General features: G+C 40.2%; 1 protein-coding gene across 1 annotated transcript in view; it reads left to right on the forward strand.

Moving 5' to 3' along the window:
- Positions 1-907: 907 nt before the first annotated feature.
- LOC131229191 (14-3-3-like protein GF14 iota) overlaps positions 908-16,803 on the forward strand; it is a 47,358-nt gene continuing 31,462 nt past the window's right edge. Inside the window, exons 1-2 of the mRNA XM_058225080.1 lie at positions 908-1,067; positions 13,908-14,214. Of these exons, the coding sequence (XP_058081063.1) occupies positions 995-1,067; positions 13,908-14,214 (380 nt within the window). The 5' untranslated portion in view covers positions 908-994. The remainder of the gene's footprint in view (positions 1,068-13,907; positions 14,215-16,803) is intronic.

Below are 16,803 nucleotides of genomic sequence, written 5' to 3' on the forward strand. Positions count from 1 at the left end.
TTCTAAGCATTTCTACATGGTCTAACCGACTATAGGATTATAATAATTGGTTATTGGTGACTTTGGTAAAATATAACATCCTTTTACCCCCAAACGAAAGCCCTTGAGTGAGACAACCAGTGGAAAAGAGAGTCGATCTCTCGTTCTCCAAGAAATCTTCCATCTGGCGTCCACATTTGTTTGGAATTGAGAAGACCCCAATGTTCAATTTTTATTTATTTATTTTTATTTTTATTTCATGGAAAGTAATGTTGGATAATGAAATATAAGTGAATGGATCGCTGGAGATTTCAATGGAACGTCGAAGAATAGAACATCTGATAATGTAGGTTGGAGAGGAAACCGCGAATGAACAAGGTTTCAGTTAATTTCCCTCTAAAAAAAAAATTAAATTGAAAATAGGGTCTTCTCTTGTGACTTGGCCTCACAAAAGGGTATTTGGATAGCTATTATGGGGGCCATGGCGAGTCACATGTGAAATTCATGCCATCTATTCGATAGAATTTTCATGGATGGGCCCAATAGCAAGAAGAACCACATCAAAGGCGGACTACACTAGATGAAATATATGAGAAAGAATACCCATCATTATCAACATTTGTGGGCCATAGAAGGCTTGGATTAGACTGAAATCAATACTTTATGTGGGTGCAAGATTGACTGAATAAAATTAGCAGATTGGATCTCTGTTGGAGTGGGCCTCATTTCATAGGACAACTCCACACATTTGTAAGGGTTGGTTTGCAGCGGACGCATTTTGGTCTTTTGCAAAATTTCAAAAGTTGTCAGAGGGGTGATGCCGGCAAACCTTGAGGCGTTTTGGTAAAAATTGCATGATAAATTGCTTACCATTTATCTCTCCATATTATCGCGAGATTAAAAGGTCTCGGCGATATTTTGTTCTAAAGGGGCCTGGGCGCAACGTGCTCCTCAGTCTCCTTTTTTACGCTCTCCAGCATCTCTCGTCGTCATTTCTTCGAATTTCCCCCTTTCCATGTCGACGGAGAAGGAAAGAGAGAGTCATGTCTACATGGCAAAGCTCGCCGAGCAAGCCGAGCGATACGATGGTCAGTTTCCGATCCCTTTCTACATTCATTTCCGTTTTTCTGCATTTTCTTCCTAATTTTCCCTACATCCGTTCTCTCTTTTCCTTTTTTCTTTCGGTAGTTCTGTTGTCCACAGACCTAGTTTGGCCCTAGACTGGGTTTTTTAAATGCTTTTTTTTTTTAATAAAAAAAATAGCATTTCTTAGGGTTTCTATGCATCTGTTCTTAGTTTGATTTTTTCTTACAGGAAAATTCCCTAGATTGGGCTTTTGATGCTTGATGCTTTATTCTTTTTGGATCTGTCAAAATATCGCTAGAATGTGCTTGAATCGCTTTAATGTTGTTATCCTACCTCAGTACGAAACTGCTTCTGATTATTTTGACCTAGATTTCTTCATATATATATATATATATATTCTGGTTCTGCGCTCCATCCCAATTAGTTGGGATAAGGCTTAGATGATGATGTTCTGTGCTCGATCTGTAAGAAAACGATTTCATAGCTGGAACCTCATTTTTTAAATGGTTGTCCCTGGGAAATTTATGGGTCGGTTTGGAAGATCACTTGGATGCTTATAAGAAAATCAATGAATCCAAGGTGACTGATCCAGCCAGTCTATAGCCTTAGTTACGTGATCGCCATCATTTGAAGGGCAAATGGACACAGTATTATTCTTATGATCCCCTCATGGGTGCGGGAAACATGCTCGAAATTCATTGCAATGTAGCTGACTACATGTAGCGACCTAACTTGGTGATTAGTGATCACCAAGATGAGATTCTCGTGGCAAAGCTAACGAAAGAAATTAATGAAAACGTGAACCTGTCTAGATAAACACCCTTGATTGAGTGGAATGGCGGAGCATGATTCATGTAGCCAACCCTAATTAATTTGGATAAAGCTTAGATGATGATGATGAACCTGTCCGGATAAACGGAAGGCAGAGGGCATTAACAGTTTCTTCTATCAGGTAATTAGGTAGAAGACAGTACAGTGCTAGTGTCTTCTTCTTGATTTTTTGAAAATGATGCAGAAGGCTGCGCTTTTCATAAGTTTGGATGCACTCATACTGGTGTTTGTACTTGGTGCCCTCTCTTTTGGGATCCCTTGCTAGAGATTGGAGAATTTCTCTCTCTCTCTCTCTCTCTCTCTCTCTCTCTCTCTCTATGCTTATGGGCTCCCTGACGTTGTGAGGTGTTTTGAAATGGAGAAGAGGGCCCCCCCTTTCCAATGGTTTTTGGGGGAGATTTTCCTCTATAGAGTTGATGTGGGATTAAGCGAAACCTAAAGAAATAGCATGCAAACACGTTTCTCCACTCGCGACTCACTTAAATGACACTTGTGTAAAGATGCAAGAAAGAAGGCACTGTGTGACATTAACTGTGGCTTGCATTGGGTACACTGGCTTGTGTCTTGGATATGATGGGATGTATTTGTGTTGTAATGCACAGTCGTTTGGGAACTGCCCATGGTGCACATTAACTTTAGGCAAACTGTCTAGATCGTGGGACCTGTTAATGGTAAGTCAGCTTGATAGAACAATCCTGGTCGCTGATTTGTGGACCTTTGTTTGCTAAAAAAATATCATCGGATATTTTCATTTTCATTCGTTCAATAAATGTTGAACAATCTGAGATTAGATAACGAAGATTAGTGTCAGTTTTGGATCATGATAATTCTACAGGGGCCCACAATCTGAAAGGTTTGATTTGAATCACTTGCATGCTGCGCATTCAACTTATAAGCTCATGTGTATCATCTTACTCGGCAGTTGTGGAAATAGAGGGAAAAGGATTGTGGACGGTAGTAGCACTGTTAGGTGCAGACCTGCTTATGCAAAATGACAATGGGCGGCACTAGTACTGTTCTGTGCACCTATAAATGACAAAAACAACATGAGCACTGTAGTGTGCACCTATGTGAACCCAAATTACAGTTAATGACAGTACCACTATCCCGTGCAATATAAATGCATGGATGAACACATGGCAGTGAATGACAATAACACTGTTGTGCGGACATAAAAATGACACGACAGTGCATGACGCTAACACTGTTGTGTGCAGATATAAATGACACAAATGAAATGAATGACATTAGCACTGTTCTGTGCACACAGAAAAGGGTGGTGCATGCGTCAGAATATATACTGCATCTGTTCTGATGCACAGTCATTGTGATTTGTACATGTGGTGTCATCACCTCAAAATGATCCACCCAAATGTTGGGCCACCTTTGGATGGATAATTGCCCAAAAATTAACTCCAAAAAAGATCCCGACCAATTGATTTTTTCTATTGAGATATGGGCCATTTTGCTAGTTCTTCTTCTAACTGTCCAATTTGAAAAGGCCATCAATCGGATGGTTAGGGTTGGTTGATCAGTGTAATTTTAGGAGTATGCCTCATACATGACGTGACTCACAATGTGCATGGCTTGGATAGCCACACATGAGTCTCAAATTAGAGATAAATCCCAAACGTTATTAAAACTCTCCATGATTCAACACCCTTGAAATTTGACTTAATTTCAATAAAATTTAAACTAGGAGTTCATGTAGTCCTACTTTAGGAAATCATTGGTTGGTTTTGACATGCAAGCTTTTATTTTGGAAAAATGATCAAATTATCCCTGATTGCTAAAGAGTTACATTGGGATGTAGAAATCGTAGTTGAAAGCTTCTCTCGAAATAAAGGCGCTTATGAAGCTCAAACATGCATTTTTCTCTAGCACAACCGGTTGATGGGAAGAATCTGCTTAAACATAGACACCTTCAAACAAACATAAGAGAACAATTTTAGAAATTTGATTCAATTTAAAGGTGCTTTCATACTATTGCTAGGCCCTTATATAAACTTTGAAACATACATATAAGGTAGACTCACAATGTCATTAACAACCAATAACTTATTATAAACATGGAAAAGAAATTAAAAAAATGATAAGAATGCATTTAAGAATATTTGACTAATGGATTATTGCATAGCTAGTTGATGGATTTCGCTAGCTAGCTACCTAAATGGGCTAGCTACTTAAATAGGAGGCTTGAGCCTTCTTATTTATGGGCCATCTGTTGGGCTTGGGCTTAATGGGCCTGGGCCTGACCCATGGATTGTAGCGTAGCTCAGCTTACATCAATCCTCTCTGGCTTGGAAGAACTCGACTGTCGCGAGTTAATGGCCTAATATTGCTCATAAATGTCAGGATTCAGGTGCTGGAAATTTGTAGCTGTGATCTATGTAGCATTGGAGAGAGGTTGTCCTTGCCAATGGACGAAAAACTTTTGATAACCGCCTTGGTGTGTGGAGATGATCTAGTTATTGAGAACATTAACGATCATGTTTGTAGGTGGCAATATGGTCGGAAGTGTGATGGCTTGTTCTTCAATACCATCGTCAGTATGGTGCCCACGATAGATGGAAAGATCTTCCATATTGAAAGTAGGACTGATAGGTAAATGTGGTTGGAGATCTAAAGCATTAGCATTCGTGCTAATGTTCTTTATGATTTTGAACGGTCCTGCATTGCAAGGATGGTGCTTCTTCGAGGAACCGGAAGACGACCGTTCATGATGAATGCAGATCATAACCGTGTCACCTTCGCAAATTCAATGAAGTGACATCTTGTATTTGCATGTTGCTTATAACTTTTATTAATTGCGGTGATATTGCGTCGAACTTTGTCATGCATTTTACTGCATATGGCGGATGAAGTCATTGGCTACTGCACTTGGTCTCGACTTTACGAGTAAAGGAACCAAATCAACTGGAAGATGCGATTGTATACCATCAAAAGGTGACATCCCTATGGACTTGTTAACTGAGTTATTATAAGCAAACTCAACAATAAGCATTACTAGGTTCACAACTATATGATCGTGGACAAGACACCGTAATAACTTGCCCAAGCTATGGTTGACCACTTTCGTTTGACCATCGGTCTGAGGGTGGTGGGCATTAGAGAACTGAAGTTTAATTTTTGTCGCTGCCTAAAGAGTTTCAGAAATAACTCATGAATTTGGTATCACGATCTGACATAATTGACTTCGGAAGTTCATGAAGACGAACAACCTCTTGAAAAAATAATTGAGCAATCTTGAGAGCATATGCTATATTTGAACATGGTATGAAATTAGCCATCTTTGAAAATTAGTCAACCACCATAAATATTAAATCAACTTTTCAAGTAGTTTTTTGGCAAACCTAGGACGAAATCCATGCTGAGATCTTCCCACGGAGCACTTGGGATCTGCAGTGGTTGATACAATCCACTGTTTTTCTTTTGACCTTTAGCATAATTGGCAGATTTTTGCAGCATCTGATTTTATACGAGGCCAAAAGTATCTATTCCAATGAGAGCTAGGGTCTTATCACAATCCAAGTGACCGCTACACTTATTGGCATGTAACTCCCTTACAACATACTTGTGGATGGATGTATTGGGTAGGCAAAATTCTGTTTTCTGAAACAAATAGCCATCATTAATGTGAAAATGTTGGTGTCTCGTATGCTCTTCGCCAAGAACGTTTGTATAAATACGTTCGAAATCCTTGTTGTTAGTATATCCATGCCATATCTCTTTGAATCTCAAAACAAGGACTGACATCGATGACAACAAATGCGCATGACAGCTCAATGCATTAGCAACTTGATTGTCCTTGTTAGCCTTGTGATGGATGACAAAAGAGAACTCCTGAAGGTAAGCGCTCTGCTTAACACGACAAACACATCTTCTGTTGAGAGTTTAGGTACTTGAGTGCTTCATAATCAGAATATATGACAAACTCCTTGCCCACCAAATATTGATGCAAATGTTGTAGAGTCTGAACAACAACATAAAACTCCAAGTCATAAGTGGAGCATCGCTGCTTCACATCGGAGAGCTTTTCGTTGAAGAAGGTTATTGGATAGCTCTCCTGACTAAGAACTCTACCAATGCCGATGTTGAAAGTATCTCATCTCAAATACCTTCTCAAAGTCTGGAAGGTGCAAAACTAGAGTTCGATCATCTTATGTTTAATACTATTAAACGTTCTTGTTGTTGCACTTGTCCATCGAAACTCTTTTCGTTTCATGGAATCGGTAATTGGATCCATGATGTTGTTGAGGTTCCGCATAAAACTTTTGTAAAATGTAGCGATGCGATGGAAACTATGAACTTCAGAGATGGTGGTAGGTGTTGGCCAATCAGTAATGGCTTTCACCTTGGCGGGGTCCACCTCTACACTTTGCGACGAGACAACGTACTCTGAAAACACCATGGGTGTACGCATGAAAGTACACTTTTTAAGGTTGATGTAAAAGTGCTCATGACGAAGGACTCTAAAGATTAGACCCCGGTCATTAATGTCCTCCTTCCTCGACTTACTATGTATAATTATGTTGTCAAAATAGACAATGACAAACTTAGCAATAAAGGAGTGTAACAACTTGGTCATAACATGCATGAAAGTGCTAGGCACATTTCCGAGAAGGATCCGTCCAAATTGGGCTAGCTATAGAGCTTGGGCTTGGGCTTAATGGGCTTGTCCTTGGCCCATGGATCGTGGGCCCCATGTTCAGCCTACATCATCCTCTTTCCCTCTCCCTGCAACTTCTCTCTCTGCTTTTGTCTTTTCAAAATGAAAAGGCTCTTTTGTTTCTTCATACCAGCCACATTTTAAAGGGGAATTATACAATACTGGAGTGGCATCTAACGCTTAATACACTTATACCTAGAAATTGTACACATGTCATATGTTAACTCAAAATAAATGGATTAAATTGTGGGACTTATTCTTGCTATCCCAAAATCAGTTTTTTGAACAATGCTAACCATTGATTTGTGGAAACTTCTTTGTTGAAATAGGACCATTGGATTTTTTAATTCTTCATTGTCCATTAAATGTCCAACAATTTGATATTCTGATGATGAAATAAGTATATTTTTTGGGGAAATGCTCTAGTCCTCATGGAGCACTATTAAGTTATGGTGCTCCTAGTTGCATTGGGATGCTTACATCATCCAATCCATTGATATGACTGTTCATTAGGTCCAATGCACATCACATGGGCTAGCATGCAAATATCATGCCAATCAGACAAATGTTAACCATTTGATTAGTGGTCTTTAATATGGACGATCGATACCACTTACACAAAAATAGGTCCAATCAACAAATTAGTCCATTTGTTTGTTCGGGCCCATCATGAATTGCATATGATTCTAAAGAGTCACTTTTGGTAGCCAATTGTAACCATCCTATCCATGGATTAGAAAATGTATGGCTATAGAAAAAAATGCCATCGTAAAAAAGCAAGAAAAGAATACAACCCAAACTCTACATCTCAAACAGAGAGCAATGATCAACGAAATCAACTGCCTTTACATAAGGAGTAGGCCTTAAGATGCTATACTTGACCTTACAAATAACATCCTGCACCGAGGCTTCCCTATTTCGAAAACAACGGCTGTTTTGCTTGCCCCAAGTAACCCATAAGATAGCCAGGATGATCAATCTCTACAAAACTCTCCTCGCTTTTCCAACCCTACCTCCATGTCAGGCCCAAGGAAGATTGACAACAGTTCTAGGCATCGCCCATGCTTTATGAAACATGGTGAAGAAATGCTCCCACACTTGTCACACAAATGGACAATGGATGAACATACGCTCTATTGACTCTGCATCTCCTATACACATTAGGCAAATGTTTGGAAGAACAAGGGATCTTCTTTGAAGATTATTGATGGTAAGCACTCTCTTTTGCCTACCAACCAAATGAAAGTTGCAACTCTAGGGGGAGCTCCGTATGACCAAAGATGGAATGGAAACTGGTAAGCTGCACAGCGAGCCGGATCACAAATCATGTTGAAGAAGGATCGAACTGAAAAAAAAACAACCCAACTTGTGAATGTGTCACATCCAGGGTGTCCCGCATCTGTTACGATACGGCCGTATTGGCCGATACGTAACAGTAACGGCCGACACCGTTACGCGATATGGGGTTGAAACGGGCACCCCCCTAATTCTGTGACCGTAATGGCCGTTACGGGGCCGTAACAACTGTTACGGGCCATAACGGCCGTGACGGAACCGTGACGGCTGTTATGGGCCTAAAGAAAATAGGAAAAAAAGAAAAAAAATATAGGAAAAAAAATACTTTTTCTTTCTTTCTTTCTTTTCTTCTTCTTCTTCTCCTTCCTCTTCTTCTTATTCTTAGACTACTGCGGCTGCGGCTGCGGCCCTTCTTCTTCCCCCTCCCCCTCTCTCTCTCACTTTTCTTTTTCATTTGGTATCGGAAAAAGAAATTGGACCGCGTACGAGTTACGTAGCACGCTTTTATCGCACGAGTTAATAAAAGGTCCATGTGCCGCGTGGGCCCCACCATGATGTATGTATTTTATCCATGCCGTCCATCCATTTTGCCACATCATTGTAGGTCATGATTCAAAAAATTAGTAAGATCCAAATCTCAGGTGGACCACACCATAGGAAATAGTGGTTATAGAGTGCTCACCATTAAAAATTTCTTAGGGTCCACTGTAATGTTTATTTTCCATCTAACCTGTTAATTGGGTCACATTGACGTGGATGAAGGGAAAATACACATGTTAGCTTGATCTAAAACTTTTGTAGCCCCCAATAAATTTTAATGGTGGACGTTTAATTATTGTTGTTTCTTATGGTGTGGTCCACCTGAGCTTTGGAAGCTTTGGATCTGCCTCATTTTTGGGCTCATGCCCTAAAATTATTTGGCAAAATGGATGGATGGTGTGGATATAACACATTCATCACGGGTGGGGCCCAAAAAACTTTGACACTTGTGTGCTACAATTCACAATCCGAGTCCCACCTAATTCGGGCCCTTAAAAAATTGTACACAAGACATGTATTAACTTAAAATTTACTAATTAAATTATGGACTGTAGCAACTAGTTGCTAACTCACAATGCCAAAATCAAATTGTTTGAATAGTTTTAATTGTTAATTTGTGAACGCTTATTTTTTAAAATAGGGCCTTTTGATTTTTTTCATGATTCACTATCCAATAAATGTCCACCAATTCATAAGTGGGGTAATGCCAATAAATTGCATGAATTTGAGGCTGATTTGGGGCATGGATTGGTCCTCCAAGTTAGTCCCAAATTGGCAACGCCATCTACCTAAATTTAATTTCATTTTTTTAAAGAACCATTGGGAGAAATGATATCAAATTGTTAAGTATATAAATTAGATATTTAGAAAATTAAATATATGAATTTTGTAGTCAAATTAAGGTTATCTGGTTCATAAATTCATCAGACAGTCCGATACAACTTCTCACCAAAGTGTGGACTGTTACACCACCATAAACATATTCCAATTTATAAATGAATGCATATTTGGAATGCTTAGAATATTCCAGATTTAATCCATATTTTTTCATATTTTTTTTGGCAAAAAATAAAAATAAATTGCACCGTTACGCCCCCGTATCGCCGTTACACCCCCGTATCCGTATCGGTATTGGAGGGCACCGTTACGCCAACCGATACCGATACGGGATACCTTGGTCACATCATTAAGTCCTTTACTTGGGATAAGGGCACACCATTCTTCATTCGATCTAGCAGCTTTGCCAACTCCTCTATTTCTTCATGCAACAAATTCCTACGGCATGGGGGAGACCACACGACGAAATCATTACACGCAGAATAACATTGATCCACAAAAATGTTCCTATCTAGAGCAAGAGCCACCACCCTAGGGAAATCCTCCCGAAGCGGCCCATCACCACACCAAATAGCTGACCAAAACTAGATGTGGTTTCCTACTCTAAGCGAGAAAGATAGCCCTCTTTAGAATAGATTATCTGTCGATGCTATCGCTTTCCAAATGTTGGAGGCTTTGTAAAGGGAAGAACTCTTCACTCCCCATTCTCTCAGTTGAATTGTATTTCCTGTCAATCACCTGCCTCCATAATTTCCCTCTTCTCACCTGTACCTTCACAATTGGCCTGCAATCCTCCTCCCATCTGAGAAGGTGGAGCTTTCTCCCATCCTCAGAACTTTTCCATAAAAAAGTCTCTTCTTAATTTTTTTCATTCTGTCCAAAATTGATTTAGGACATTTGAAAAGGGACATGAAATACACTAGCAACACTTCCAACTAGACAACTTCCTTTCGATTCTTTAAATAACTTTATCCCACCGATGTTTAGAGGCTTCCCAATACATAAAGACGACTCAAGGTAAGATGCAGGGAAAGTCCTCACTTTGCATCCGAATATAGAAGCCAGACACATTAGCTCTTCATTATCCAATTTAATTCTGAACATTTTGGTTTTACAAGATTATTACTCATACTTGAAGCCGCTTCAAAGTAGACCACTACTTTTCTTAAGTTATCTACTGAGGTTGTGTTAGCATCACAAAATAAAAGAGTATTATTGGCGTATTAAAGGTGATTGATTTGCATTCCTGCATCTAACACTCTGAAATTGTTGATTAAACCAGACTCCTGGCCCCTTTGCATAATTTTACTTAAAGCCTTTCCGACCACGACAAAAAGATAAGGAGATAAAAGGGTCACTTTGCTTAATACCCCTGGATTCCTTAAAAAAATCTTTAGGCGAACCGTTAACTAAAATGGAGTAAGCCTTAGATTGCATACCATCCAACCTCTATTTTTTACCATAACCCAATCTCCCAAGCATGTAATAAAAAAAACTCCCAGTCTATGTGATCATAAGCCTTTTCGATGTCAAGCTCGCAGACTAACCCTTTCTTTCCTTCTCAATGCTTGGAGACAATGCATTTATACGCAATAAGAACGCTATCCAGAATCCGCCTTTCGTCCATAAAAGCTCCTTGGTTCTCGGATATGACCTTAGCAACCATACTTCGAAACCTTAAAGCCAACACCTTAGCTAGAATTTTATACCGACCTCCATTGAGACTTATGGGCTTGAAATCTTTCAACATTTCCATGCCTTCGATTTTGGGGATGAGAGCTATGGAGGCTTCGATATCATTAGACAAGGGACTTTCTTTCAAAGAATTTAGAACTAAACACCATCACATCCCCTTTAAGCACCTTCCAATATTCTTGAAAAAACAACATATGGAAACCGTCGGGACTTGGGGCCTCATCCCTGCACATGAGTTAAGACTTAAGAGCCACCATAACTTCTATTTTGTTCTTGTTTTTTATTTTATTTTATTTTATTTGATGGCATTTGGGGTTTGCTTATAAGGTGGCTTTAATCTTTCTTGGGAGGTGGGTGGGAGTGACGAGAGGGTCACTTGTTTTGTTCATCTTCCTAAAACTTGCTGACTCGACTTGAACTAGGCCAAGCCAACTTGACAAGATTTTGAACCCAGTCTTTGAGAAACTTAGTTGCAAGCTTGTCTTGGTTTGAACTCAACAAGACTCATCGACTCGGCTCGATAACTCGGCCGACTCGATATGACTCGAATCGAGTAAGCCACCTAGTCAAGGGCCCTTTAGTAAAAGGTAAAATATTGCACTTGTCGAGAATCGATCTTGCACCAGTCCTTTGAAAGCACGACCTCCCTACCAACTTTCCGCAAGCAAATGATATGCTTTTTGTGTATAAAATTTATATATGTATGTTACATATTGACTCACTGTTAGTGCATTGATTTGTGTACCTTGTTTGTCAATGTCCATGTGCCATGTAGTTGGTTGAGCCCTTGGAAGCTGAAGACCAAAGACACAAGAGGACATGAAGCATTAAGGGGCAAAGAACAAGTATATGAGGTGCCTTGGTGACCCTAACCCTTGACCCAAAACAATTTATACCTCTAGATGATCTTAACCTTTATAGGAAAACTTTGTTTGATCATCCTTATCCTTGGGAGTACCATTGGTACATGTTTAGTAAGGCTAGAAGAGGTGCAGATTGCTATAAAACAAACTGCCCAAACAGTAGCCATCGAGCAGTCATCGATCGATCGTTCGATCGACCAAGTGACCCTCAATGGATCTCGATCAATTGGGGTCAAGCGATTGAACAAGGCCAAAATCGTCCAACGACATATCTGGCCAAAATTCAAAACCATTGAGAGATCTTTGATCGATCAATCTGACTCGAGTGATCGAACAGGGCCAAAAATGTCCAACGGCATATTTGGCCAAATTCGAATTAAGCTCGATCGATCGATCGACAAAAGTCGAATCGGCCATTTTTTTCTTACCATTGGAACTTGGTTCCTATATATAGGGCATTCGGTATTTGAGCATTTTGATGGGTTTCTAGTGTAATAGAAGCTTAAGAGATTCTCCACTCATATCCCACATTCCTAGCTTCTAAATCCATGAGATCCAAGTCATCTTCCTTGTGATTCATCACTTGAAAGAGGATTCCAAACTCAATGAAGAAGATGAACTTGATCTCCACCTTGTTATGCATATAGTAAAATCCTTGTCTAAATCCTTTAAAACACACATCTAGGTGAATCCCCTAGGAATTATATCCTTCCCGTGTGTTTTAGGAGATTCACCCAACCTTCAATCACATTGATCACCTCAATGGAGCATCACATGCAATGTGTTTGATCTTGGAGCTGAAGCATTGGTAAAGCATTAGCATCAATGATCGAAGGAGCAAAATGGGAGCTGATTGAAGCACGTGAGAGCATCGATTAAGCAACCCTAGACGGCGCGTCAAAGGGGCTCGATTCGACAAGTGTCATGGATGAATACTCTCTTTCCTTGTATAGGATTGAGGGTAAGAGTTTGTGACCCAAACTCGATAGGTTCTTGTGTAGGACTTAGGCTCTTGTGTAGAGTCAGATTCACTAGGCATATGTGTGTACGTGTTAGTCTATATGGAAGCCTTCGGTGGGAGCAAAAATAGGTCTTTGGACTAGGACCACCAAGGTTGTTGGTTAGCTGATAGAAAACCAATTAAAGTCTCTTGCAGGAGCCTCTGGCGAGAGTGTACGCTAGGTTATTGTGTATAGAGCTATAAAGGTTTGAGGTTAAACTGATTTAAAACCTTCGATAGTGAAATCCAATACACTCAGGGAGAGTATGTCCGCTATGAGTGGAGTAGGGAAACCGAACCATTATATATGCTTGTGTTTGGGATTGTCATTTGTGCACTTTTCTGATCATGCTTAAATGATTGATTAATGAATTATATGTATGCATGATTAGATGAATGATAGGAGTTGACAGTTAGCACATCCCACACACACATGTACACTATCATTTATAGACTAGTTGCTTGATTGGAACATCTACTGTAGTCTATGTAATTGGACCCACAATTGGCTTGGCCTTAAAGTTACATTGCCTTAGTTTAATTGGCATATTAGTTGAAGTAGGCAATTAGGCTTAATTGGCAAATTTTTTATTGGTCCTATTCATCCCCCCTCTAGGACATAGCCATTCATTCATTAGCTCCGCTAGGCTTTGTGGTATCCCATTCCACACAATTTCACTCACATCTTTTACAGTCTTTAATTATATATTACAATAATATTGAGTTGAGTCAATTTAAGACTTGTTCGAGTCTTCGAGTTGACGGAACCCGACTGGACATTGAGTTGAGTTTTCAGGTTTTTGAACTATGGTTTTGTTGGGTCCTCGTTGGGCCCCACTTGCTGTCCTGTTGTGTTTTTCTTTGGCTTTAATAAATTTGTGGCTATCTTTAAGAACAAGAAAACTTTCAAGGCTAAAGGTTGTTATCTTGGAGCATTCTTATACTTTATTTTATCTCTATTTTCTATTGAGATTAAAAAACCTCAAACAGAAAAAGGAAAAACCTCATTTCTTTTATAAGTATTCAAAAGCGTTTTTGCATCTTTTTGAGTTTATTTTATGATATTCCAGCAGACATATAAACAGATCTGTTTGTGACTGTGTTGGTTCAGAAATGGTGGAAAGCATGAAGAAAGTTGCAAAACTTGATTTAGAGCTGACTGTGGAGGAGAGGAATCTCCTCTCAGTGGGTTATAAAAATGTTATAGGTTCTCGTCGAGCATCTTGGCGTATCATGTCCTCTATTGAGCAGAAAGAAGAGTCTAAGGGGAATGAGCAAAATGTTAAATTAATCAAGGGTTACCGCCATAAGGTAGAAGAAGAGGTTTCTAAGATCTGCCATGATATCTTGACTATCATAGACGAGCATCTGATCCCTTCTTCCAGCTCAGGAGAATCGACTGTTTTCTACCACAAGATGTAAGTTGCCTTGTTACAAAATTTTCTTGACATTGTTTGTGTTTGTTTCTCTATTTGAAGCAACTTTTGGTGGTCTGGTCTGAATGGAGGGGACAATTTGAAATGCAGTCCATGATTCACTTTTTCAATTGGCTAATACCCTTTATAGGTTAACCAATGTTACCTTGACAAGAGTTTTCCTTGCTGTAGTGATGGTTGTCATGTTTTGATGATGCTTGAAATAATATCAAACTAATATACACAATACAACATGTTATAACTTACATTAAAAAAAAACGTGGTTTGTTTTGAAGCCTTAAATAAGTATGGGAGACTGTTTACGGGTGTGTGTATGTTTCATCATCTCATCATCATCATCATCATGGACTTGCCCCAGCTAGTTGAGGCTGTCTTTACGAATCTTGTTTTGCCAATCATTCCTATCTAAGGCTCTATCCTAGGTAAAAAGGCCTCTATAGCCTTTATTGCGACCATGATTCAAATCCATCTAGGTTTTCCTATTATCCTCTTTTCAGCCCTTCCAATTAGGTTTCCCTCCTTTATGGAGCCTTATCTGTTTCCGTTGCAATGACCAAACCATCTCTAAATGCTCTCCATAACTTTTCCTCTTATTGGGATCTAGATGATGATGGGATAGTGCTTAGATGATGATGATGATGATGATGATTGAGACTGCTCCTCATTAATGATGCACATGAATGGATTGACGAATGAATGTGAGCCATTGCCATGCCCGTTCCAAGTGCCCGAGTAAAGAGGAAGACTGATATTTGGTGGGCAGCTGATCGTAAAACTTTTGCCAATCTACCACCTAAAAGTCAACCCGAAGTGTTGGGAGAATGGTGAAGCTGAAGAAGATGATGGTGATTATGATCATTGGTACTATTCTTAGGTTGCTCTCATGACCTCATTCTTAATTCTATTCTACCCATTTTTCCAACACATCCATCTTAAGGTTCATCTTTTCTCTTAAGTAATTGCCTTAACACTTTTCCCCATGAAGTATAGGAACAATACTTCAGAGGCACATCTCCATTCTCCACGTCAGCCACTCAACTCTAATTATATTGGAAACATCCTCATTGATCTCTCCATCATAAGCCTAGTTAAAGAAAGAATGTCTTTGTGGAATCTCTTGGCTAAATTTGTGCCTCTATAATGATTCATGCTAGAGTTGTGTTCCAAATATTCTATCTTGGTTCTCTTGATTTTTAAACCTCTCGACCTTAGACCTTCTTCCAAACCTGTAGTTTAGTCTCTTCAACCAACACCATGTGATGCAGGACAATTAACCACTTGCTCTAAAAGCTCGAACTGTTAGAGCATGACGAATTAATCTCTTTATCTCATAGCCCAAGCCCCACATCTCATGGGTTAAGACCTCGGCCGAACCCCCCTCGTGGGCCCCAAATCACATGGGTACCGCCTCACACGGGTCGCCCACCCCGAGTGTGTCCCCATATCCCACAGGCTACCCCACTCGAGCTCGATGTGAAATGCGCATTAATCACCCCTGGTGAGGAGTCTCAAACACGAGACCTCCCCTGTGGGCCTCGCCCACCCCGAGTGTGTCCTTGTATCCCGCGGGCGACCCCACTCGAGCCCGGTGTGAAAATGCCCCTGCATTAATCACCCCCGGTGAGGAGTCTCGAACACGAGACCTCCTGCTCTGATACCAATTTGATGCAGGACAATTAACCACTTGCTCTAAAAGCTCGAACGATTAGAGCATGGCGAATTAATTCCTTTATCTCATAGCCCAGCCCCCACATCTCATGGGTTAGGACCTTGGCCGAACCCCCCTCATGGGTCCCAAATCACATGGGTACCGCCTCACATGAGCCGCCCACCCCGAGTGTGTCCCCGCATCCCACAGGCTATCCCACTCGAGCCCGGTGTGAAAGGCGCATTCACTCCCGTTGAGGAGTCTCGAACACGAGACCTCCCCTGTGGGCCCCGCCCACCCCGAGTGTGCCCCTGTATCCCACGGGCGACCCCACTCGAGCCCGGTGTGAAAATGCCCCTGTATTACCATGTCATTCGGAAATAATATATGACAAGGAACCCCATCCTGGCAACTGGTAATGATTCATCCGATGTTTTGGGTTACGGTATTCCACCATGTATTGCAACCTTGTGATATGGAAACATATTGCAAAACATTGAGAACTATTGCATTATCGGGAATGTATCGTAGTAGAGGGAAACATTTGGAAAATGATGGAACTTTTCAATGAAGCATTAGAACTTAAAATTCAAAACATCATAACAACGACTATGCATAATAGGTTTCCATTGTACAAGGGCCCAAATTATGCACTGTCAGACAAAAGTGATGCAACTATATTCAAAGTGAGTGCATATCATTCAAATCTCATGCAATACAAGTAATAAAACACAAATAATACATGTAAAACTAACAGGAAACAAAAATATAGGTTTGTCTCATATCCATCCACACGGAGTTCGTTGTCCCTATCCCACTTGAGTGGCGACAATGTTAGTGCTCCACATAATGACAATACTATGCCAACTCAAGAGCCGATGATAGCAAGGTGTGTAATCTCTAAAATATCTTTATTGCACCGG

This window comes from Magnolia sinica, chromosome 16 (genome assembly GCF_029962835.1).
Source record: "Magnolia sinica isolate HGM2019 chromosome 16, MsV1, whole genome shotgun sequence".
Taxonomy (NCBI): Eukaryota; Viridiplantae; Streptophyta; class Magnoliopsida; order Magnoliales; family Magnoliaceae; genus Magnolia; species Magnolia sinica.